This window comes from Megalops cyprinoides, chromosome 13 (assembly GCF_013368585.1).
Source record: "Megalops cyprinoides isolate fMegCyp1 chromosome 13, fMegCyp1.pri, whole genome shotgun sequence".
Lineage (NCBI taxonomy): Eukaryota > Metazoa > Chordata > Actinopteri > Elopiformes > Megalopidae > Megalops > Megalops cyprinoides.
Window position 1 is genome coordinate 12,659,098 of NC_050595.1, and position 25,111 is coordinate 12,684,208.

At 39.5% G+C, this 25,111-nt stretch overlaps 1 protein-coding gene across 1 annotated transcript; it reads left to right on the forward strand.

The window, feature by feature from the left end:
- Positions 1–9,258: 9,258 nt before the first annotated feature.
- Positions 9,259–18,764, forward strand: LOC118787788 (tryptophan 5-hydroxylase 1-like). The gene is made up of 11 exons (XM_036543470.1): positions 9,259–9,438; positions 13,124–13,261; positions 13,564–13,747; positions 13,917–14,017; positions 14,122–14,189; positions 15,820–16,016; positions 16,400–16,535; positions 17,191–17,317; positions 17,429–17,524; positions 17,913–18,046; positions 18,382–18,764. Exons 1-11 carry the CDS (start codon positions 9,349–9,351, stop codon positions 18,554–18,556), a joined length of 1,446 nt encoding a protein of 481 aa, XP_036399363.1. The 5' UTR covers positions 9,259–9,348; the 3' UTR covers positions 18,557–18,764.
- The last annotated feature ends 6,347 nt before the right edge of the window (positions 18,765–25,111 follow it).

Consider the following 25,111-nt stretch of genomic DNA (forward strand, 5'->3'; position numbering starts at 1 on the left):
TGATCATTAAAAATGATGGTAAAATCCGAGATTTAATTATCTTCTGTTTCTATAGTTGCATGACTGCTTGTTCCCTATTGTGTTGTCATACCAGGATGACATTGTCAAATGTGTACTGTGTCAGACAGAGGATATTGAATACATGTTTTTATAGGCCAGCTGTTCCAATATCCCTTCTGCCTGCTCAACATTGAGCTCCAAATACTACTCCTGTGTTGCTGGGAGAGTGGAGCAACCTTTTGTATGATCCTTCACCAGTAAATGAGGCCCTGTATGTAGGTGTGAGTCATAAAGGATTTTCTCAGAAGAAAATGTAACCTTAAGCCTTTGGTGACTCAGTCACTGTCCTTGGCAACTCCTATAACTTCCACATTTTCAAGGTGTGGAGTCTGTCATAACAAGAAAGTTTCATACTGATGGAAAACCATCGGTTTCTAGACCCTGTACACTAGAGAGAAATCAATTTTCCACTGAGTTCTGCAGATTCCTGTCATGCTTAATTTGTATGGCCCTTCTCAGCTATTGTCAAGGACACAACACAAGTGCTATGTAACACTGTTTAGTTGAGCAAAACATGGAATAATCATAAGATACAGTAAAACATTCACAAAAGATTGATGTTGAAAGTGAAAGACTTTTATTTATATTTTATGTAAAGAACAACCTTTTTCATCTTTTTTTCTAATTATGACAACTAAATGCTGCCCCCTCACAATGTTGGTGTTTGACAATGAGCAGAACATCTATAGTCTGTGCTCATTCGACATGGCACATTATTTGGGCCCTTCATTTCCTGCATCTGGATTGTGAAACCTGCAATTCAGTCATCCAGCATCAACATTCTGATACATCCTTCCTGAAGCCACATTGTAGAAAATCATTAGATTGTGGTAACTTCATGATGTCAGTGTCATTTACTCATTCAATTCCTCCACATTGCATACATACAAGACCCTGAAAGAAATAATATATATTGAGTAAATTTCTCTCAGCAACCTGTTGACAGTTTAGCTGATTAATTAACGTGTTTATACAAGTGAAATATTTGTTGATTTTGCATTGTGTTGTTGGAGTAGAATAAAAGAGAGAACCTTTGCAAAGACTTGAGATCAATGTCCATCGATTAGTGGGTTGAAAATGAGTGACCTGAGAATATGAGTTTGACACTGTGTTATACAGCCATACAGGGCAGTGAATGGGGACAATTGAAAGGCCAGTGCAGTCTTGTAGTTGCCCTGCCAGACTTATGTACTGTGAATAATTGAGAAGCAGCTAGCTGTATTAGCACTGCATCAGACAGGCTCTCGGGACAGTGCCATGATTCACTCAGGAGTCCATGGGAGTGAACATCCTCTTAGAATGAGGACACAATTGAAGAGAGGGGCGGGTGGTAGGAGGGTATGTCGCTAGTAGCAACTTGCTAGGAGACCTGATGCTTGCTAGCATAACACTGGTCTGTTTTCTTTCGATCTTTTTTGTGCTGATATTATTCCATAAAGGAAGACCATTTCTTCATTTTATCTATAAATGTGAAAATTCCTAAATATCAATTTGATTAAAAAGTGTTTTCATTCTATTTCCTTTTTTGGGATTTCCTTGAAGAAAGTTTTTGTTTATTTCCACTTCCATTCCGTTCCATTTGCTTCAGTTCTCCAAACCAGGAGAGCTCCAAACGCCTTTATTATTACATACAAAAATATACAATATAATTTCTGAAAAAAAAAAACAATATTCTCTGTTTACATTATGACACTATTCATCAATAATCTATTATTATATCTCCATTTACATCTCTTGATATTAACTTGAGCAATTCAGGTTAAGTACTTACAGCAGCAATGCCCCTCTTCAGTATTTGACCTCTAACCATCAAGCTGAGATCCTTAATATTGTGTCATGCTGTCATATCACTACTGGTATCTGTTTCATATGTAAATTATTTTCTAGAACATTGTGTACATTATGTAACACATGCACAGTGAATAGATACAGATAGATATAGCACCAGCAATATGGGGTAACATAAAACAAAATCGTGGCTGTAAATGTTTCAACAGTGTGATGTGGTCCTCTTTGCAGCTCTGTGGGTGAGGAGCTGGGGCGGGGGGGCAGGGAGGTTGGGTTTTAATGAGATGCGTGAGCAACGCATAGACCATGTAAGCTGCCCCCATCTCAATGGCAGCTGAGGACCCTTCACAGGGATCCGTACAAAGGGATGCTCTCCACCGGTGACAAGCACAATACGCCAGCTCACCGCCCTGAATACCGTCCAGCTGCACACGCACCGACACCCAGGCAAACGACCAGAGGGCAGAAAATACTGATGATGATTCTGTAGTGTAGGTGGAGCGCAGATTCCTCACCACATCTCTTAATGACAGGTGATATTACGTCTGCGCTGCCCTCTCAAATAAATGGCTGACACTCACCATTGCTTTTTTTGTCCAATCGAATAACTGGGTTCACAAGGAGTACTTTTTCCCAACTTCTGAGAAATAAAACAAGCATTTATATTTGGTATAATTGGTGTTTTTATCAATGGTACCAATGACCAAGAAATGACCGTAAATGGTGACAAAAGACTCTGCAATTCTAATTAAAAATTGGATTGAACTGTGTATGTTTATCTGATGTATCTTTTTAACAGGACATTTCCAATCACGTTATCAGTTACTGTGAAGCCTGTATTGCTGTTCTTATTGAAGTACAGAACCTTGAATTGTCCCAGCCACTCATGCCCTTCTCTTTGCTGCACAAACTGAATGACCATGACGCAAGCTCTGAGAATAAATTCATGAATAAATTCATAAATGGTCTGTCTGTGGAGGTGAAGCAAAATCAAAGTTTTTTGATAATGACCATTTAAAAACAAAATCCTGGAGAGCCTATGTATTTCTAATTAAACCATGCAATTAATATTACCTTTTCCTGGGCAAAGCATATATTTAAAACGTGGGAGGGTATTGACTAGCTGCACTAAGCAGTTCGTCTTCATAAAGCTGACTAGCTGATATCCATTTCTTGAGAAATATTTTTACACGTCATCTTCCCTAGTACATGCATTTTTCTAAAGGTACATGGTCAGAGAGTACAGTAAGTCTATATAAATGTGGTTGCTTTTAAAACAGTTTAATTTGTCTAAAGTGAATGAGTAAGACAACCTTCATGCAGTGATGAGAGGAAACCAACCTTGAGTCAACTTCCTGAAAATATAAAATTTTTAAAAGGGAAAAGCTCATGACAGCAAGTTACAGTAAATGTTCTTCTGTGAATTTTTACAGCAATTTCACCTTGCTGGTTATAATTATTCATCTCAAGAACCAAAATCCAAAAAGGTTGAAAGTCATTTCTTATTCATTGCCTCCCTAGTTAATGTATGCTCACTATGAATCTATACAGTAGTCTGAGGAACCCCACAGTAAACAGCAAACTAGTGGTATCAGGCAATGGCAGCTAAGAAAATGATGCTATTCTGAGGAGTGAGACTTCTCTTAACTCCTTCTCCTGATGATGGCCTTTGACCCAGTGAGGTCCATATTGTAACACCTCAAGGGGTTCTAGATTGCCTTCTCTTCTTCCAGAAGGCACAGCTGAGAATTTTGTCACTGACAGTTGGTCCTTCTGTGTTACAAAGGGAGACATGTTCCTCCTCAGGTAAGTGACAAAGACGTGCCCGCACCTCGTGACTTTGAAGATGAAGAGGAATTGAAGGTGCATCTGAAGTAATGAGGGGTAGGGAATTACGGCCCTGTAATCCAATCTCTTTCAAGAGATGATCTGATCGAGCGCTTTTACGGTAATTTTCTCACTCTGAGACAGAGGGATTATGCGGGACAAATCCGAGACAAACATCCACAGGCCTGACCTTCATTGACTAAGCTGGGCCGCCTTTCTGTTCGAAGGTGGCGACTGCATAACTCATAGCTCAGCCTTTTTGATGCCTCTTCATGGCAACCAGCTCAAGACGCTGCGATCACGGGAGAGAGGCCAACTGAAATTTGTATCATCCTCCAGAGTTTGGACCAATGCTCACCATTCTCTCCTCTTCTCTGGTAACTTTCCACTAGGCCATTCCATCTGAATGACCAGGTGGATTAGAAACAGATTACAGGTCAGTGACCACCCTCACCGGCCTGCAGCTCTGCAGGCATGTACTGGCCAATAAGGCATGCGCTGATTGTCCAACAGCCTGCAACGAAACACAGTTTCCAAGCTGACTTTATGCACATATACAATGATGCTGAAAAGTGTAGGCATGACTGGTAATAACATATCAGTCATTCAGTGCTTATCCAGAGCTATTCCTGTGACAGGGTGTATACTGTAAACATGTATAAACACATCTTTATATTAGTGTGGAGTTTGTGTATTGATTGGTGCTGGACTTTTTTTTTATCTATTGCCACAAATAAAAGTCCTGTCTATCTGGAGCCCTGTGTGGAATCTTGGATTGCTCCAGGATTGAAAAAAAAACTGAATCTAGAGCACTGGAGAGGGATGGTCTTGAACAGTCCACTAAAATTGTGCAGTGCAAATAAAACAAATAATAAAAGTAAAACGTTCAATTTCAGTAAGAACACCACTCAAACTGTGGACCTGATTTTTTAAAATTTAAATTTGCTGTGTGAAACCAATAGAATTCCGTTTCACCTGTTGCAGCAAGAGGACTAAAATAACTTGACCAGATCTGTAATTTATTTTTAGGTGGGTGGATTTTGCTGCGGAGAATGCTTTAGGTACCCTGGTCCACTCTGTGTTACAGGGATTCATTTGATTCATTGCTAACTCATGACTGACTGTGATACGCTTGAGTTACTGTACCTGTTTGTCAACAAGGTGATTGGGCACATGTGATGAGGTGATTTAACCTGTCAAATGCCAAGCCCAGTGTAAATCAAGAAAGAAATGCAGAGTAATGAATCAATATGTCCGACATCAAATGAACAATGTCTTTGTGATATCAGTAAGAAGAAAGCTGGACTAGGTCAGTGCACTGTTATTAACCATCTGGTATGTTCACGGCCATCAATTTCTGGTTTAATCTGTAGTTGAAACTGGATTTGTTTCAGCGTTGCAAGCTGTTAAATAAACTGTGGTCTTCTGGCCTGAGAGTAAATGAGAATTCCCTGGCTTCTCACTCCATATGTATCAGACTGAACCATCTTGCGCTGAAGAGCTACAGGCTTATTTTAGCATGAGACAGATTTTTTTTGTTTCTTGGCTGATTCAAATAGAGCATGAAGCCATCTCCAGGGAAGCATGCAACTTAACAATATTTGACATGGCTCCAGTCTGTTGATTCATGTTCATTCAGCCTGATGAACCGTTTGGACGGCTCCTTGTGATTCACAGTGACACAGAGTTTGGAACGGGCCTTCTTTCATGTGTATCCGGCCACCATCAGTCATCTCCATTACATGCAAAATCATTGCTGGGATCGCCACTTCATTCACAAAACTCTGAGCAGCCTGTTGGAATGGCTGTGGGCCAGGCAGACCTTCGGCTTGGCTGTGCTCATGTTCATCAACAGGGGTCCAGTTAATGAATTCTGTCCCACGGCCACAGACATACAGGCATGCTGACTCAGCGCATCACTGTCGGGCCCTGCCCTGCCACATCAAACCGCTGACGTCAGGGCGTTTCCGCCCCTCGTCCAGCGGCCCCCTTGGGGAGGCCAAATGAGTGGGCAGACCTCCCATCAGGTTCGCAGTAAACGGTGGACACAGCGCCCATGCGGTCCACTAATGAGCTGACACTGCCAAGGCTGCAGGCCTCCCTTTTGGAACAGGAAGCCCTAACCTGTGGGGTCACTGCGCTCAAGGAAAATAAAGGTCCCAAGAATTCACTGGGCTTCTTTGTCCGGACCTGCTGTATTGAAGCATTTTTTCCTGAAAGAACTTTCATGTGAACATTGCACAAAGGTTTTCATTCAGTTCTGTTTTAATTTAGCATCAGTTTATGTACAGTCCTGTGCCAGCCATACCGTATCACTCTCCATCAGGCAGTCTGCTTGTTCTAAACAGATGCTTATTTACTTGGAAGCAGACAAAAGCAGTGCCAAACCCAAACAGGAAGCAACAGGCCAGTCAGCCTGCTCCCAGTGGCAGCCATGGGAGTCAGAGGCAATTTTGCAATAAAAGAAAAAGACCTGATCAGAACACCTCCTCCACTCCTTATGTGGCCTTTTGCTTGTCTTGTTCGCTGTCTCACTTGTAAGTTGCTTTGGATAAAAGTGTCTGGCAAATGAATAAACCTTACACTATCCAAACCATTAAGAACATTTCCAAAGGAGAACTTATCTGCTTTTTTTTCAATTTTCAATCTAAGCCACAATCTAAGACACAAATTTGAATCAATCATTAAAGATTACTGCTAGGTTATTACTAGTTTTTATCAGATTTCAAATATTCACATTACGATGTGACTACACATAGTTCATGAAGATAGTGCAAAAAAAAAATCAGCTCATTGTATTGGTGACAGAATAATTGAATCAGCTTCTCTAAATACTTCTCGGTGTCCTGTTGGCTGAAGTTTTAATACAGTCCTTCAGTCTGTTTTTTAGGGAGAGTGCCCTCTTTGAGTGGTAGGGAGTGTGCAATAACTGGAGAGGGGAAAAGCACCAGAAGTGTGCTTCATTACTTCAACGCAAGCTATGCGTGTCATCGCGCCTGTTGTCTCTGTGTTTTCCCCCAGCGTTTCTCACTCAGCACCCTTCACATGAAACCGTTTCCCGTCGGAAAGGCGCCTTCAAACACATGAACCTCGCCGACCACCTACACTGTCGGAAAACGCATCTAAATTCTGACCGTCAACACGGGCTCGCGTTGTGTACAGACAAAAAACGCCCCGTGTTTTTCCGTTTCCCCGGCTACATTCACGGAGACACAGAGGATGTATCCGGATCAGGTTAACGGATTAGGCAAAGTTATTGTTGGTAAATTGAATGGAGAGGACCTACGTATAGTCCAAAGTGTAGTATTTAGACAGGTTTTCCGTTATGGTTGATATATGATATGATCTATGTTTAAATTCTTTTGGCTGCGGCTCCAGGAAGCATCCCTATAACAGCAGTCTCCATCACACATTCTCTTAGCTAATGGTGTTTGAAGATGCATGCAAAATGCATTTGAGAAGTGCCTGGTTAGTTTTATCATTTCCCATTAGTATGCCTTAATCAGCATTCACTCAAGGAATTGTTTGAAGGAACTTTCAAAGGGAAATAAAATCGTCTTACATATAAGGAGTGATAAACGACAAATAAAATGAAACTCTCATGTAGTATTGTATTGTCTTCTTCAGACTTGGTTGTGTATAAGCCTTACTAACAAATTTATAACGTTTCTCCTCATTCTGTTTTTCTTTTTAATTTCCCCCTCACATTTAATCCATATATAACACCTGCCACTTTAATCTCACAATATTCTTACAGAACGGTATTAATTCAACGCAGAATAAGAATAGCAATCGAACTGTCGTGCTGTGTTGCGAGGAATCCAGGTGCGTTTTAGGCCCATATTGCAAATCAAAGCTAGGTCAAAGAAAGTCAATATCGCCGATGTACAGAATTTATGTTGTCGTTTGGGTAATAGTACAGTACAGCTGTACTATTACCCGAGCATTTACGGTTATTGATCTAATAAAAGCAAGCAACCAACACCTTGAAATCATTTGAAAATGATTAACTTAATAGCCATATCGCCTAATACTTTGCGCGTTATTCACAACCGCTTTAATAATTGCTCATGCCTGTTTTTTTCCCACAAGGAAGCAGTTGATGAGCATCACATAAAACGACAGGTGCTGACACGCGAAGGGAAAGAACACTGTTTTAATTTAGACACCGGGACTATTGTGTTCTACCTTGCTCTTTTGTTGCTTATGACGCTGAGACACCGTGCGCGTGTGCTTGTGTGTCTGGTCGGTGGGAGGTGGGGGGACGTGCATTTAATATGCAACAAAAGTAGCTCCTACGAATTGTTTCTTCAACAGTGTTTTTAAGCTGGAGTTATTTTTATTTTTTTAAAGATCGCTATATGCTTTAATAGTTCACTGGTACTACCATCAAATAGTGTTAATGACAATAACCATGGTAAGAATGAGTGAATGATTGTAGTTGATTATAAAATGTACAATTTACTTGCTGTAGCGTTTATACTGATGTTGCCACGTACATTTGATTCACACTCACCGAACTGTGGTACATAGACTGGATTGTCTTCTCTATAAAACATTTAATGTAATAGTGCATCTAACTCCAAGTCCTCTCAACCAGCGTTTGCCAACCGATGCCAAGCACTGACCAGACAAGTGTTTGTATTTGTCAAATAACTTGTCCCACAGAAGGAAACCTCGAAGATATTCTCATTGTCTACACAATCATAAACACTGTATGATTTTAAATCATAGTGCATTTTTACTTCCCATATGAAATAACACCTAAAACTGTAATTCTATGCTGACAATATGAACAGCCTTGTTCATACGTCTCTGTAAGAAACATTATAGATCTCCAAGGCAAAAGCATACGCGCATTTAATAGATTTAATACACATCAGATCATATGAGACCATATCAGGCTTGTTAAATGTAGGTTAACGGAAAAGGGGAAAAGCCATTTATACCAGCAATAATTTACTTGTTCCGAATAATTTTGACGACGCACTTTTCAGTCTATAATTAATTTTAATACATATGTGGAATTTTGTCCTAAAAGGCGCCGTAGTATAATACAGACAACAATCGAGCCTAAGATACATTATCCAGTTCGGAAGCTACTGTGTACACTATGCTACTATCAGAAGGGATGAAGGGACGTAATTTTTTGTTTATACAAGTAAGCATAACAACAATGGCTCAAAATTCAATTACACAAATATTCCAGTAACGTGAATTGCTTCACGCACGCACTGACGCCTCAAAACGAATGAAGATACATACGCTATGAATAAACGAATAAAACTACTGCCATGACACGTGCCCTTGTTAGCAACGGAATATCGTCATCTTGTTGTTTGATCGTTGCATTCGAATTGCTCTTCTCTTTTTATTTCAACCTGCTCAAATAATGAAACCATAAGTCTTATATTAATCTCCTGTGACGTGAGCGATGGTCCTCTTTTTCCATTTGCTCTCATGGGTGAGATTAGGAATCGTGCACACTTCACCAGTTTCCCCATGACCCCCCTCTTCCTCCCCCTTACCCGTTGTTCATAAATACTGAAGCGCGTTGTGCTACTGTAGACCACACAACAGTCACCCACACCTCAATAGTTAAAATAGTTGCGTTACTGAAACGCCCGATTCAAGCGTCCACCCAGAAGTATATAAATATATAAGGAGTTTGATATGTATTCGACCAAGATTGATGGGCCACGCCGAGGAAGGTCTTTTGACTCTATGAACACCTGTTTCGAGGAAAAGCAACTCAACAATGAGGTAAACTTTTATTTACCCTGATAACTTCTATTAACATTTATTCACAGACGTGCATTACAACTTTATTCTAATTATTTTGCTGTAATCGTATAAATGTATATGTGCATGGACTGTTTTCTTGTTTTTTAATATGTTACTGCTTGGCACCAATGATAAGTGTGCAAACCATTCGATACAGGTTAGGGAAACTTGCAGAAAGATGGCGGATAGTTGATAGAATACAGCTAAAAATTGCTGTGAACGTTTTTTCTATTTTAACAGCAGTTCCATCATGTATGTAGTTATAATATCTATAACCGGTATTTATTAAATGAATCCGCAATATGTGTATAGTGTGAGCAATAAATATCGGTATGTCTTTTATGCCTTTTATTTTAATTAATTTTTATTTTATTTTATTCCGTTTTAATCACGGCGCTTATACAGGCAGACTCCACTTGACTCGGTCCTGTTGATACTTTGTCACCTCTCTGGGAAAACCAGCTAAGCTGTCTGAATCTCGTGACAGCTCGGCTGCGTCAAGCATTAAGAAGGTCGGACGCGAGACAATTACGAGAAAGGCGGCACATAACTATAAGGAACACTTTCATAAAATAACTAGCTGTCGATTCCTTGCACTGGTAATCTACAATACGACGTCTGTGATAACATATTAGAAGCGAAGAACTGGGACTTCGTTAGATTTCGCTGTGTGGAAAATGCCGAACTGAATATAGGCTATTACTTGGTTTCACTCATGGATTTATGGATGCGATATCAAACATCTGAAGCAGATCCACGGGCGCTTATCTCAGATTGTACGTCAATTAAGGGAGCCTATTACCAGTAATACGAAGATATAAGTCCCGTTGGTGTGTGGCACAATGACAATGTGTGCGCCGCGAGGGCAGAGGTCTCAATTAAGGACACCGCTGCCTTTTTAGAACTATAATGGAAGCGCATATCTAAGAACGAGATAAACGCGACTGCATTGGCTTTCTGCGCAACGATATCAAAAACAGAATTTTAAGGAGAAATGCGCAGTACTGATTGATTAATTGCAGTTTGGAAAAAATCTAATCCTAAATTAGATTAAGATAAGAAGGGGCTAATAATAGGTCTAGCTGTTCTCCTAGTGGGATTGCTTTAAGGGATTTTTGAGGACGCATCAGGCTATCTTGGCTCGCGCACTGCACGAGATACTGAAGTGACTGCGACGACCTGACCCGTCCGGCTGACCCGAGCCTCGTTACATGCATCCATGCTGTCGGGAATCCTGCTGGTGGGCAGACGGGGGCAGCGACACCTGGTTTCTCATGGTGTATCTCCCTTGCTCACGGGACAGAACATGGTTGGTGATTAACTGTAAAACGGGAATTATGATTAATCCTCCTATTTGTCTTTAGATTACTATATCTGGACATCCGTCTGATGACATGATGTATGCGTCTTATTTTATGTATCCCATTGTTAAGATGCACTTTTATTTTGGAAATATATTGCAAAAGCATCGTTTGTCGGACATTGGTGAATGTTAGCTGGTCTTTTCTAAACTGTGTAGATTTTAGTCCTGCTCGTCGATTGAAACTATCCGTTGTTGTCCGGCTTGTTGAATTCACTTCCGAAAAAACGGAAGGATGCATTTTACCTAGTACGTACTCCAAACGGGAAATCTGTGTAACGTCAATCAGTATTAGCCAAATCACGGTTTAATTTAATTATATTTGCTCAAACAAATGATTCAACTGTCATCGGAAAACCGTTCTCATATCTATTTAAGCTAATTGCTCCCTTGCTTGTACGGAACGTTAGGAAATGCTGGTTTAATGCATGTATCTTGTGCTTGCTGCTGGAGAACGCCTAAATGGCACGATGATCTCCAGATACACGTGAAGACCGCTATTTGTGAACAGGTCATTTTTAGGGTGCTGGGAGTATGGGGGATGGCGTGGATTGCTTGTTTCTTCTGGGCAGTTGTTTATTCAGCTCCCTCTCCTTACTCCTTAATTCGGATCAGTCTGATTTCGCACGTGCAGAGTCAGATAAGTGAATTAGTCCAGGATTAAGATCCCGATTGGAAACAAGCAGTACTCGTTTTTACTTCCATCGCTGATGAGCTGTAGTTAAAGTAACAATAAATTACATGGCGGTACACTGGCAAGAAACTGTAATTGTATGTAGACTATAGTGGTCAGTCCTAAATTGTGTAAACATTTTGCATGTGTATATGTGTATACGTATATGGTATTATATAGAGAATTTGGAGGGCACTACAGTGCCACTACAGACGAATAAGTACATATCATTAGTGAGATCTGCAGCCTATTTAATCAATTTGTATTTTATGGTCATACACTCTGGCATATTGAAGCAAGATGTGTATAGCAGAAAATACATTATTGTTCTTATGACCCTGAAAAATTTACTTGCATTTTTTATGAACGCTGAAAAGAGCAAAGTGCTACAAGTAAATATCGTGATAGATTACTAACAATCAACATACTGAACTCAGATTACAGTTTATCCTTACTTATATGACCGAAACAAATATGGATGCTCAAAGAAACTAGAGAAAAAGACAAGACATTTCGGAAGATGAATAGGTTTTTGTAGTCGATTATGATAAAATGGCAATACACAAAATGAAGCGGATAAAATTAGTTAAATAGTATTAATGTGTGTTTTGTGACATAAAGAAAGACGGGACTAATATCAAAACATCGTAAATGTAGATAGCTATTTGTATGGTAATCACAGAAAAGTAAGAAATCATGAGAGTACTACTTCCAATTAAACATTCAGGTGAACTCATAAATATTCCAGTTGCCGTCTTTCCCGTTACAGTTTCTCTAAGCCAAAAATTGCATTGCAAGTGCATTGAGACCTCTTGCCATTTTACAACCCTACTGTATCATGAGAAATTCTTCTGCTTTTTTTTAAACAGGAAATTGAAAACTAGTAGATAGCCTACTCACACAACTGTCCAAATGTGTTGTCCTGAGACTAGGAGAGGTTGATTTTACCTGGGAGAAAGAAATATGGCACGATCGTGCTTTGCATTCATTTGGGAGATTCTAGGAGGTTTGCTACCTACACCTGTTACCATCTCTACTCTACTCTATAATGTCTACTCGGTTTCAAGACGAATATCTCATCAGCGGTCTTGTTGGCATTTCATGTATCCATGGATTCCTAAACTCGATTTAGAATTTCAGTTGGTTATAGCTGTTTTTTTTCATAGCTGGCTGATTTTTCAAAACTCACTAATTCTACAGAATAGTTTAATTCGGCCTTTATCTGCAGACGAATTATTTTCTAGTTGCATTATTTCGACGCAATATGACATTCAAGAGCCTTTTCTCACTCATCTGAACACGTATTCACTGACTAGACTAATTAGAAATGTTATTTCAATTGTCTTTATGAAAAGGTCAGTTGGGTTCCGTGTACACTTTAGATAAGGAATCTTTGAAATTGCTTTTAGGAGAATTCTTTCTAAGGCGCAAAACGTGTATGTTGGAATATTTAACCCCCACTGTCACCTCGTGAAAGGGAATGACTCAAGTTTCTTTTTCAATCAAATCTTTTCACTCCACGTTTTCATATATGTTTCTACTTTAAATCGGCCCCTCAGAAAAAAAAACCTTTCGCACTTAAACTACCACGGTCACCCAAGTCACATATATACTTTTTTTTGAATACGCAGATGAACAAATCTACGTTCAGCAAGATCGAGGAGAACAGAGATAACAAGAGCCTGTCGACAGAACGGGGGAGAGCCGCTATTGTCTTCTCCCTTAAGAATGAAGTTGGAGGACTCGTGAAGGCGCTTAAACTTTTTCAGGTATTAGTTTTTTTTTTTTTATTACAAGGTAAAGGCATTGATTAACTCCAGCAAAACTGTGTGTTGCCCAAAATGTTGAGTTTCATATTTAAGCAGATGTATCTAATTTCTTACGCATCTGTAGGAGTTTTTTAAATCACTGAACTAACTGAAAACGTCAATGAGTATATAAAAACGAACAATGTTGCAGTATTTGCTCATATTAGTTACATAACATTGCGTTTATATTTACCCTGACGGTGATCGCGTCAGATCATGATAGTATTCAATGTAAAGATAATTTATTCTTCTATCATTATTAGGAGAATCACGTCAACCTCGTCCACATTGAGTCCCGAAAATCGAAGAGACGCAACTCGGAGTTCGAAATCTTTGTGGACTGCGACAGCAACCACGAGCAGCTAAACGAAATTATTCAGCTGCTACGGAAACACGTGAACGTGGTCGGCATGGATCCGCCTGACAACTCCTGCTTGCCCGAGGAAGGTGAATACCTGTCCTCACTCACACATGAAAGTATTTGTAAAATATATATAAAAGAGTACAAATGATATGAAATCAATGTAAACTAACCAGTTTGTCTAAAACTTATGCATGACCACAACAGAAGTAACTTGGTGATACCTGGTCATGTAAAGCCTGTTTTCTGTCTCAGAAATGGACAATGTGCCCTGGTTCCCAAAGAAGATTTCTGACCTAGACAAGTGTGCCAACCGTGTCCTAATGTACGGTTCAGACCTGGACGCTGACCACCCGGTGAGTACTTATCTCGTAATTCTTGCACCAAGAGCCCTGCATGTGTATCCCAGCCATGACTCCACTGTCAGCATAATCCTCACATCATTGTATTGTGTCGGCAGGGTTTCAAGGACAATGTCTACCGCAAGAGGAGAAAGTATTTTGCTGATCTGGCCATGAACTACAAACAGTAAGTTTGTCATAATGACCTGTGATATTAATGAGGCAAATACAAGGTTGGTGATGTATGAAGATGTATGTAAAAATGTAATTATAACAGAGACCTGGACAGCTATGCACCAGCTACATTTTCCCCTTTAATCCCGACAGAGAAAGCCATGTTTCTGTCAAATTCTATATGAATTTCTTTGGCATACCTGACCCAAATGCCAGTGTTTTTTCCCAGAGCTTTCAGCTACATTTTGACTTTATACTTCAAAATCATTGACAGTTGGCATTGAAAATTCATTATTGAGCTGCTGATTGTCTTACACAACACTTGTCAACTTGCACATGGTATCTACTATACCATGCTGTTAAGCATACTTGCACCACATGGGGCAGAATTTGCTGTGTTTTAGAACAGGATCATGTACATCTTTGTCTCCTCTTAGTTTCATCCCAGCTGCCACTGACATTTTACTTGTTTTGGTAACCTGAAGTCTTCTTTGAAATGTTTGCTAGTTCATCTGTTTATCTCTTAGTCCCAGTGGCTGTTTAATGTCACAAACCCCAGATACAGAGGATTTTAAAATTACTTACTGCCCCCTAGGGGAGACAGAAATACTACAGGATTATCTTTGTAGCACAAGATCTTCTTAATCTGCTTACTTTGAGTGGTTTAAGAGAAAATCCTGTGCTAAAAGGCTGGATTTACTACAATTCCCAGTGTCCAAGAGCACCGGCATTAAACATGACTCACTTTTAGAAATGCAGCCTGTGTGTTTGAAAGTGGATTTTAAATCTTCTCTAACTCAATATTGAACATAATTATACTGCAATACTGCAATCACAGTCATGCTGCAGTCACAATTACACCCAAAGACCACTACTTGCTGGGTAGTATGTGGGTAATATAACTTGTGTTATGTAGCTAACACAGGCAGTCTATGACCTATTATTAATATTGACCTCACCATTCAGACTACGTATCCTACTTTAAATTGATATTTCAAAGAATATACTTGAAAGTGATTCAATTGAGGACACATCTCAACATTTGAGAACTCAGTAATTTAACATTAAGTACCCTACTGTTAGCGGCTAACAAAAACCTTTGCATGTTGCTTGCCGGATCCATACATCTTTCCGCAGCATAAAACACAATTACAATTGCATAACAGCAGCTAGAAGTCATCAGTCTGCAAACATATACAATCATCTCCTTTCACTAACACTTTGCTTTTTATTGTGCTCACCATTGCATGTGTGTGAAGGCGGAAATGTTATGAGAAATTGCATCAGCGGTTGACAATGTTGAAAGCACAGACCTTTATTAATATTTGAGGTCATAAGGGACGCATGACCAGAAGCCAATTACCAGCTGATTTTTTGTGTACATGTACAAATACATACATTATCATGTCATCACCTGAGCACAGTGCCCCTCCACAGATGACAGGCATCCCCCTGTCTGTGTCTGACTTAATAAAGAGGTTGTTGGCAGAAATACCTCTAACCTCACTTTTCTTATGACAATGACTTGTGACAGCATTTGTTCTCAGACTAACTCAAAAAGCGGCCTGACTTGCTTGTTTCAATAGATGTGGAATGGGCCCTGCATGACGCTCTCTCTCTCTCTCTCTCTCTCTCTCTTGCAGTGGGGACCCCATCCCTCGCATCGAGTTCACAGAGGAGGAGGTGAAGACGTGGGGTGTGGTGTTCAGGGAGCTGAACAAGCTGTACCCCACCCACGCCTGCCGGGAGTACCTGAAGAACCTGCCGCTGCTGACCAAATACTGCGACTGCCGGGAAGACAACATCCCCCAGCTGGAGGATGTGTCGCGATTCCTCAGGGGTGAGACAGGGGGCGCCACTTTGCTGGGTCTGTCTGTGTGTGTATAACCAAATTTAAGGGAGATTCCTTTCATATAAAATAACAGTGAATTAGAGGTGGCACAAGCTTTCTTCATAATGCAAGTAAAATATTGCATCTCGACAAAACAACACTAAGTTTTTGCACAGTTTCAACAGATTTGTACAATACCACAGTGGTAAATCTGAGCCGCACTGAACTGGCCCCTTATCACCTCAGCATGTCTGTATATCGGCTTGATTGTGTTTACTTTTGTATGCTAAAGTGTCCGTGTTGGAATTAGTCTGTTTGTTTCAGCAATAGAAACTCTGAGCTGTGTCCTTCGGTCTCGGTGTGTGACATTGCTTTGCATGCGAATGTTGCAGAGCGAACAGGCTTCACCATTCGGCCAGTGGCAGGCTACCTCTCGCCTCGAGACTTCCTTGCAGGCCTGGCTTTCCGCGTTTTCCACTGCACCCAGTATGTTCGCCACAGCTCCGATCCCCTCTACACACCAGAGCCGTGAGTACACTCATACTTCTTTATATGGCCTGAACCTTACTCTAGTGCTGAATGAGCACCCTTTAAAATGAGGACTGTACTCCGGAACACTTGTGTATTAATGCACTACACCAGAGATGGCAAACCCATCTACAGGACAGTGATATGGAGTCGTAGTTGTCCTTGTCTGTTTTGTTTACATAAGAAGGGTGATGGATTTGGTATGATTTTGAATTACCTGCCATCCCCAGTATAAATAAACACTGTTGGTGTGTCTCCAACTTCTCGAAAGAATCTTACCGAGATCTATTTCACTGTAATATTTAGAGTAAAGACTAAAAAAGAGAAATAAAAAATTCTCCTTGCAGCATTACTGGGATAGCATGCATTAATGGTCTTGTACAGCCCTCCAATGATTAGAGTTACTAAATTATCTATTTTTGGGGGGGGGGGGGGCATGGTCATTTTAGGGGATATTGTTAAAGAAAAAAGTATCTCTTTTACAATAGAAAATAATCCATCCCTCTTCCTCACCACAGCCATAATATGAAAAGAGCTTGAGTTGAGGGGGTAGAGAGCAGGATGTTGGCATATACTTTTTGTATGGATGCATGTCACTGCTGTACTAAGCAAGTGTCGACATGCGAAATGACGAGTGGATGCGCGTGTGTTACAGGGACACGTGCCATGAACTGCTGGGCCATGTGCCCCTGTTGGCAGAGCCCAGCTTCGCCCAGTTCTCCCAGGAGATCGGCCTGGCCTCACTCGGGGCCTCTGACGACTCCATCCAGAAGCTGGCCACGGTGAGTTCCACCGTTTTCCAAACTTTCCCCAATCCTAGTCACTATCAGCTACAGGCTCCAGAGGAGTTGTGAAAACGTTGTGCCAATGTTGCCGCCTGTGTTGCCTTTCAGTGCTACTTCTTCACGGTGGAGTTTGGCCTGTGTAAGCAGGAGGGGAAGCTGCGGGCATATGGAGCAGGCCTGCTGTCCTCCATCAGTGAGCTGAAGGTGAGGTAGTTCTCACTCTATGCCATACAGTAATACTTACATACTCTTGTATTGTATTTTTTCTGTTATTTATGTGTGTGTATATAATATATATATATATATATATATATATATATATATATATATATATATATATATATATATATATATATATACACATATATTTGCTGACTTAAATGTTAAATAAGTATATTAAGTACAGTGGTGTATTTAACTGTAAATGTGTTTGTTTATGTGGAATCCATTTTACATAGAATTACAGGACATCAGAGTCATTCTGTTTGTTTCATTACCAGAAGGAATGGACCTCATCAAAGTAATGTATGTTTCACCAGCTCTCTGTTCTGCTGTCCTAAATGTGGTCATTTCATTTTTTTTTTTTATTCAGCATGCCCTCTCTGGGAACTCCAAAATCCTGCCCTTTGACCCCCAGGTCACATGCAAACAGGAGTGCATAATCACCACCTTCCAGGATGTCTATTTTGTGTCAGATAGCTTTGAAGAGGCCAAGGTCAAGATGAGGTAGGTGGTGGCACTGCTCAAAATCAGAAACAGTATCCCAAAGAACTGCTGGGCTCACAATTTCTCACAAAATATATAATCATAAACAGTAATCTGTTGTTTGACCCTCTTCAGCGCCTGTGCAAATTCTTGAGACACACACCTCCTTTTTAAAATATAATTTCCATCACGAGCTACATTTAGCTATCCTCCATATTCTGAAAGCGGAAGGACAATTAATAAAGTCTCTCATGACTATGCACTTTGAGATAGATCCAGATGTCCGGAGTAAATGTCACTTATCCCCACCTCCCCTGACTGCGTAGTGCTAATTACATGTATATTCTGCCAATCAGAGAGTTTGCCAAGACCATCAAGCGGCCCTTTACAGTACGCTACAACCCCTACACTCAGAGCGTGGATGTTCTGAAGGACACGCCCAGCATCAACAGCGTGGTGGAAGAGCTGCGGCATGAGCTGGACATCGTGGGAGACGCGCTCAGCAGGCTCAACAAGCAGCTAGGCGTCTGAGCCCGCCGACCCTATCCCACAATCCTTCAGCGACCCTTTTCATGGATCCCAAAAAGCATGGTAGTCAGAACTATAGTTTTAGGATTACTAGATAAAACATTCTCTCATCTGCATTTAAGGATTTATATATAAACTCATGCAATTAATCAAAAAAGAACATTTTTAAAACCACAGTTAATCACCACACCGTGTTTTGACCCTCCTAAGACCCTGCAATTCATCTCTCCTGGTAAGGTATAACTTTGTTAGCTATGTGAGAGTGACATACAACAGGTGGTCATAACTGTTGGCAAAAAGCCCATGAAAACATACCCGTTATGTTTGCATCGGTTCTAACAGGGTCTTGCCGAAGTCTTGCCCTGCTTGCTGGTAACATCATAAATGAGAATTAAGCAACTCTATTCCCTAAAAATGTAAGCTTGTCTGTTTTACAAATTTAACCATTTTGAAAGGCCATATTTCAAAATTTAGATAGAAATTGCTTCACGTTTGGCAAGGTAACATCCAATGGAGGGTAACACAAGGCTGTGCTGATTACAGAAATGTTTTGTTTGTCACTTTATATATGGACAATTCAATATGATACATACGTTTTGCTCCACGGCATCAACTAGGAAATTAACTTTCACGCTTGAAACATGTTTATCACTGTTACAATATCTATTTTTCTACAATTTATCTAAACACTATTCTTGTTTTCACCAAATAACATTATGATTTTTTTAATATTTGCAAAAACAAAAACATTAAATGAAAAACACATGCAACTTATCGAGAGAGTTCTACGTTTGTGCCTCTAGCCAGAGCTAGTATGTTTTCCTGTCTGCGGCCCCGACAGCTGACATCTATAGTACATGACTACTGGACCGTTCCCTGCAAATATGCTTTCATAAAAGAGCAGCTGTCAGCTCAACAGTCATAATGTAAGGTGTTGATAGTCTGACAATGATGCGATAGTGATGTATTTATCTTAATTTATTGTCCCAGAGCAGCAACATAAGGCTTACCTATTTCATTACATTGAGAAGTTTAAAATTTGGTATTACAGTGAACAGCTTCTTCTTTTCAAAGCCTAATTTAACCTTTTCTGTAAACACATCAAATACATTAAACACATCCAAACGGCTTGTTTTAGTAAGTATTTTTTGTGAAAGAGTTTGTTTTTCTGAAATTCTAATTTGTTTACATCAGGTTTGAGAGAAAATTGTGATTGCATTGTATAATGTTTATTGAAAAGAAACTTAATGTGTTATGACAAATATGGGCCTTTATTACTTTGTATTCTATATCATTATTACACTTGAGGAGGAGAAAAGCCATAGTTGGCTTTGCCATAGTATTATTTATAAACAAGAACTTTAACCAGAAATATTTTTCTGTAATTTATTTAGTACGTAACATACATACTTACATAACAAACATGTTTAGAGATTTACATTTGTGATTAAACATCCTGATACTTCCCCAATGAAGATGTTATTCTGGATGCTATTTGAAACTGTAAATGGTGTTAATTGCAATCAAATTTTAATTATACAATAAATCCACAGCCCTAATTGTTCTTCAGCTGATTCATTTAGAGATGTGTAGTTTGGATGTGGGAAGCTTTCATTCATAGTGTAAATTAAAGGTTAAATAGCAAATTCTAGAGTATGTGCAATGCTGTGTTATCCCAAATCAGCTTCCAAACGGGATTGGATCACAGCAATGTCTGTCTGGATATTTAAAGTACAGCAAGTCTGTTTTTTTTTCTGTTTCCCCATTGTGGAGATTCCACAGGGGAAGTGCATCAGCTGAGATCTACCCATGTTAGAGATAAGAAACATTGTATTATTTTTTTCTAGAGAGAAAGAATATACACTATTTATTTGTGTGTACGAATGTGTGCGGGCATGCTTGTGTTTGTATGCTGCATGCATGTTTGGCTCTGTGTGTACGTAGGTCTTACTGTATTTCCACACAGTGCAATTCTGTGCTTGTAAATAATCACATTGTGGAAGTATGCATAGAAGCCTGACATTGCTGCCTTACCTGCCAGTAGTAATCATGCTGCTTGTGATCTTGTTAAGACTAGCCCTTAGAACTGCATGTTTGGAGGGGGTTGAGGCTTTGTGTCTGGCTTTGACACTTCAGCATTTTGAGGATCTTGAACTGAAGTTGTCATACCAAGAGGAGAACTTAGTACTATTCAGAGGATTAGTTTAGGTGGGTCTCTGTACATGCTGTATGACACAAGGTGCATACAATGGTATGATGGAGGTGCATTCCTTTTTGCATTATTGATTTCTTGTTTGAAACAATGTGTAACCCCTAAGATGGAAATTGTCATTTGTTGTTTTTGCTCTGTAAATAAGTACATGCTGCTACACTTGTTGATTTTCTTTTAAAAGCTTTTTCCTCTTTCTCCTTTGCTCTTTGATGGAATGTGGACAAATAATAAAATATATGTTAAAATATTGTGATGTATTTCGTGATGACAGTGCACACATGTCCACATACACTGCGGTAATCTCTACGTGTATCTAGTTTGCACGCAAATTTGTCACTAGGCCAGTATAGTGTGGGGATAAGATGAGCTTTGTACACGACACATACACCTATTTCTCGTCACTCCAGAAGAGTGACCATTTCCAGGCCAGAATGAATTATTTCCATTTTTAACTGAATACAAAGTTTGTTCTCTTCTGTTAGGCTGCTTTCAGAGGTGTATCTGTAAAAAACTACAAATAGCCATCAATTAAATATTCACAAACAATAGTGCAAACACAGAATGAAAGGTACTATGCAAATAAAGGGTAGTATTATTAATCATATCAGGTAATAAATGTTGACCACCAAATGGCTGTGTAGGTTTTATATGGGGAATTATACCATACTTCCTCAAGGCTTGGTGTTGAATTGGTATACATGGTGCTTCATGTTATTATATAAATTAGCATTTTGCATATGACAAAGCAATTGTTTTGATTCTAGTGATTTCAGGGGTTTTAATTAGATGCAAACAGAAACTGTGACAAACTGTTACAGCAAGATTGAAGCTGAAATTAATTATGATATTTATGAGGTGGCATTTGTCAAGAGTTCAATCAATCAAAAGTCTTTATATCAGATATGAATCAAAAGTACTGAGATGATCTTTTGCATCGTCTTTCCTGCACATTCATTAAACATAGCCTCCTTGCTGTCTCTCCATTTCATATATGTTATTTTTTAAAAATATCCATTGTGAAATAATACATTCAGATTTGTGTTTAACCACATCAATCAACACTGTGAGCGTTATTATTTTTTCTTTTTTACATTATTTCTGGAAGCCACCACTTCTGCAAATTCACTGAAACAATGACAGGGAGATGTGTCCCAAATATGCTCCCAAATAACACTCTCTCAGTACAGTATACCGTATTTATGTGACATTGCACATAAATATGATGTACTGGATTCTTTGTTTCTCAACATGTTGCCTGCTGCTTTGAAAAAAAAAAAAAACATAGGTACTCTTGGGAAGAAAAGAGAACTGCAGCATCAATGAATATTCATTAGCCATTGAATATACCACGGCAAGAGCAACATCAGGAGAGGCACCAAATAAAGCTGGTGCATTTGTGTGTTGTGATTAAATGTTCTGTACATGCCAATAACTGAGTGTTTTTGTGTGGGGCATATTTTGAAGAGATATGCCTTTGTATTGTATGTTATGATTTAAAACGATGCAATGCAGATGAATATTTGAAAAAGAAGAGAACAAATTGTACGCACATACAAGTGTGGGCAATTGCTCACACAATAACAGACACACAGTATGAATATGATTATAGCTGATTTGGAGGAAGCAAGCACAGTTTTTAATGAAATGAGTACTGGATATACTGTATGTGTTCAACATGGGTAGAACACTTTATGATATGATTGGCTGCCATTGCAGTTGTTGCAATTAACTTATAACTTCAATACTAATTTCAAAAGACCAATCACAGCAAGCATAAGAGACTTAAAATAATCAAACACAGGATAACAAATAGAATTTTATAGCTAGCTGGCAAGCAAATACATTAATTCAGTGCACAACAAGGAGAAATGCTTGATAGTGAATGGAAAGGCATGGAGTCATCCTCCCACAGTCATGGACTGTTTTGTTAAACGCATCATTTGCCACCAATCTAAAGGAATCTGGGTAATCACAGACATGTATGCTGCCTGAGATGAAGGCTCATCAACAGTTATGGGTGTGAGCTGTGGGTCAGCATGAATATGCAACTTATTGTTGTGGTGTCAAAGAACGATTAAGCATGCAGGCTTAATAGGCTGTACTGAATGAAGAAAACGGGAAGCATCACGGCTGAACACAATGTAGTTTCAAGGCGCCAGCTGTTGCTAGATTGCATACACAAAATTATGTTCTGGCCTTGGTGACCTCTGGTCATTTGGTGGTTCCTAATTGAAATAACCATACACCGCAAAGTCATGCTCACTGTTTTCCAGGACTGACACAAAACTCGCTTTTGTATACTACATCTTCTACATCTTACAATTTTTCTCTTGGGAGAGGATATGTCCTTCGCCTACCTCAACTCTACGTATTTAGAGTGAATGTTGATATAGATTTACACTGAAGATCAGTGTTAGGCTCTATGCATATGCTGGTGCAATTCATGTTTTTGTTGCCATTATGGCTGCCTATACAGTATTATTGCTCTTAGGGGTTATTGTTATTCCTATTCTGTGATATGAAATTAGGAAAGGTTTTCTTTAAGCACTATGTATACACTTGCATATGAGTTTTGAAAAGTTTCATGAAGCCCACACCCTCTGGTCACACGCTTAGTGTCATATGAAAGTCCTTTCATTGACAATGTTTCTGAAGTCCCTCCAGGAGGTCTTATTTGTACTACACCTGAATAATCAGACTTGTATGTCTGAAATGTATAATCATTAGGTCTGATACCCAAACACCAGGCATGTGTAACACCAAAGACCACCTTGGTGTTCTTAGAGAAGCTGGATCAAAGGGAAAAGAATGTACCTGCCAGCTCAGTCAGGTGTGGGGTGTAATGGAATGTGGGAACCTGGGTACACCGGCTGTTTGCGTCATCTCATATCCTTCTGTCAGATTAAAGGATTGACCTCAATGACTCAGCTGTTCTGGCCATCGATGTCTCTGCCAGCTGCCGGCCGAATTTACTTTCCTGTGCAGAAGTGTTTTTGCACTGTCTTTAGGAGTGTCCAGTTGCACCATTTGGGAGACCGTTACATAACAAAGAATAAAGCCTCGACTCACTTTGACTGTGGTTCCTGGCTTGGGCTGCTCAGTCAATCACTGCGATTGTGGGCTGGCCTGCACTGCCTGCAGCACACTTCAGAAAGAGATGAGGAAACTACAGGTTTGGGGTCACTTCCCAAAGAGAAAGAAAATAAAAGATCCACTTGTTTCAAATCTGTGGATTTGAAAGAGTTGAATCAGATTAAAATGAAATCTGTCACTTTTGACATAATTCAGTTATATTCTAGTGTAGCAGCACCTGAAGGAGTTGCAGTGCTTAAAAATTAAAATGTGATTTAAAGGTTAATGACAGGGATCGTTCAATTTTTCAAAACAGTTATTGCATAAAGCAGAATAGTACACAGATGATGGTACTATGCATGATAAATTAAATACATTCATCAAGCCTAGATTTCATTGCAGACTTTGTGGAATGTTTACTCAATAAGGCACAACTTTGCTATAGGTACAAAATGACTATGTGTGGGTGATACGTAATTGGTTGGTCAACAAAGACTATTTTAGGACTATAACCAGTATGGGAACATTAAACACTTAAGACATGATTACATATGTCATATACGTATAAATGTCACACAAAACATTTCTTGACACAATTTGCTGCCCCAGAGCTAAAGACATTTTGAAATGTCAAGCAAAACATTTCTTGATGCAATCTGCTGCCCTGCCCCGAGCGAAAAATGTTTTCAACTGAAAATTGCTACACGTTAATGTTTCAGTACATTTTTATGACAGATTGTTACTGTTAGCTACCTTATGGTCACTGTAGGAGGATTCGTCTAATTGGATCCAATGTTGTCAGATCTCACTGAGTGCACCTGTCCTCACTGACCCCTAGGCCTCACCTAAAACTGCTCCTTTGATCCCTGCTGTACCTATGTAACATTTCAAAATATTGCCTTGACTGTGGCTTCTTGGCACTTTTTCCTTTCTCTCATTCACTCTTTCTTTCTTAACTTAATATGCCATCACCTGTGACACCTTTCCTGTGACCCTTGCAGTGTTCAGCATATGAATTCAGTCATATGAAATGTATGCATATGTATGAACATTAACTGAGGCAGTTGAGAAAGATTACATGTACAAATATAAGTAACTTAAGAAAAAAAAAAAACACTGTGTGTGTGATCGAATGCTTAAATCTCAGTTGGACCAATTGTTCAAAAATGGATAGACAATACCTCAACAGCTCTTATTTCAGAGCGAGTCTGAGTGCTGTGTGCAGTGTTGTCCAGCAGGGGGAAGCTGTGGACAAATAATAATATTGTACAGTA

Excerpts from the sequence above, each read along its gene's own strand:
- LOC118787788 (XM_036543470.1), top strand. The coding sequence starts at position 9,349 with ATGTATTCGACCAAGATTGATGGGCCACGCCGAGGAAGGTCTTTTGAC. Across the intron at positions 13,748-13,916 it reads CTCCTGCTTGCCCGAGGAAG|AAATGGACAATGTGCCCTGG; the intron begins GTGAATACCTGT and ends TTTCTGTCTCAG. Across the intron at positions 14,018-14,121 it reads ACCTGGACGCTGACCACCCG|GGTTTCAAGGACAATGTCTA; the intron begins GTGAGTACTTAT and ends TTGTGTCGGCAG.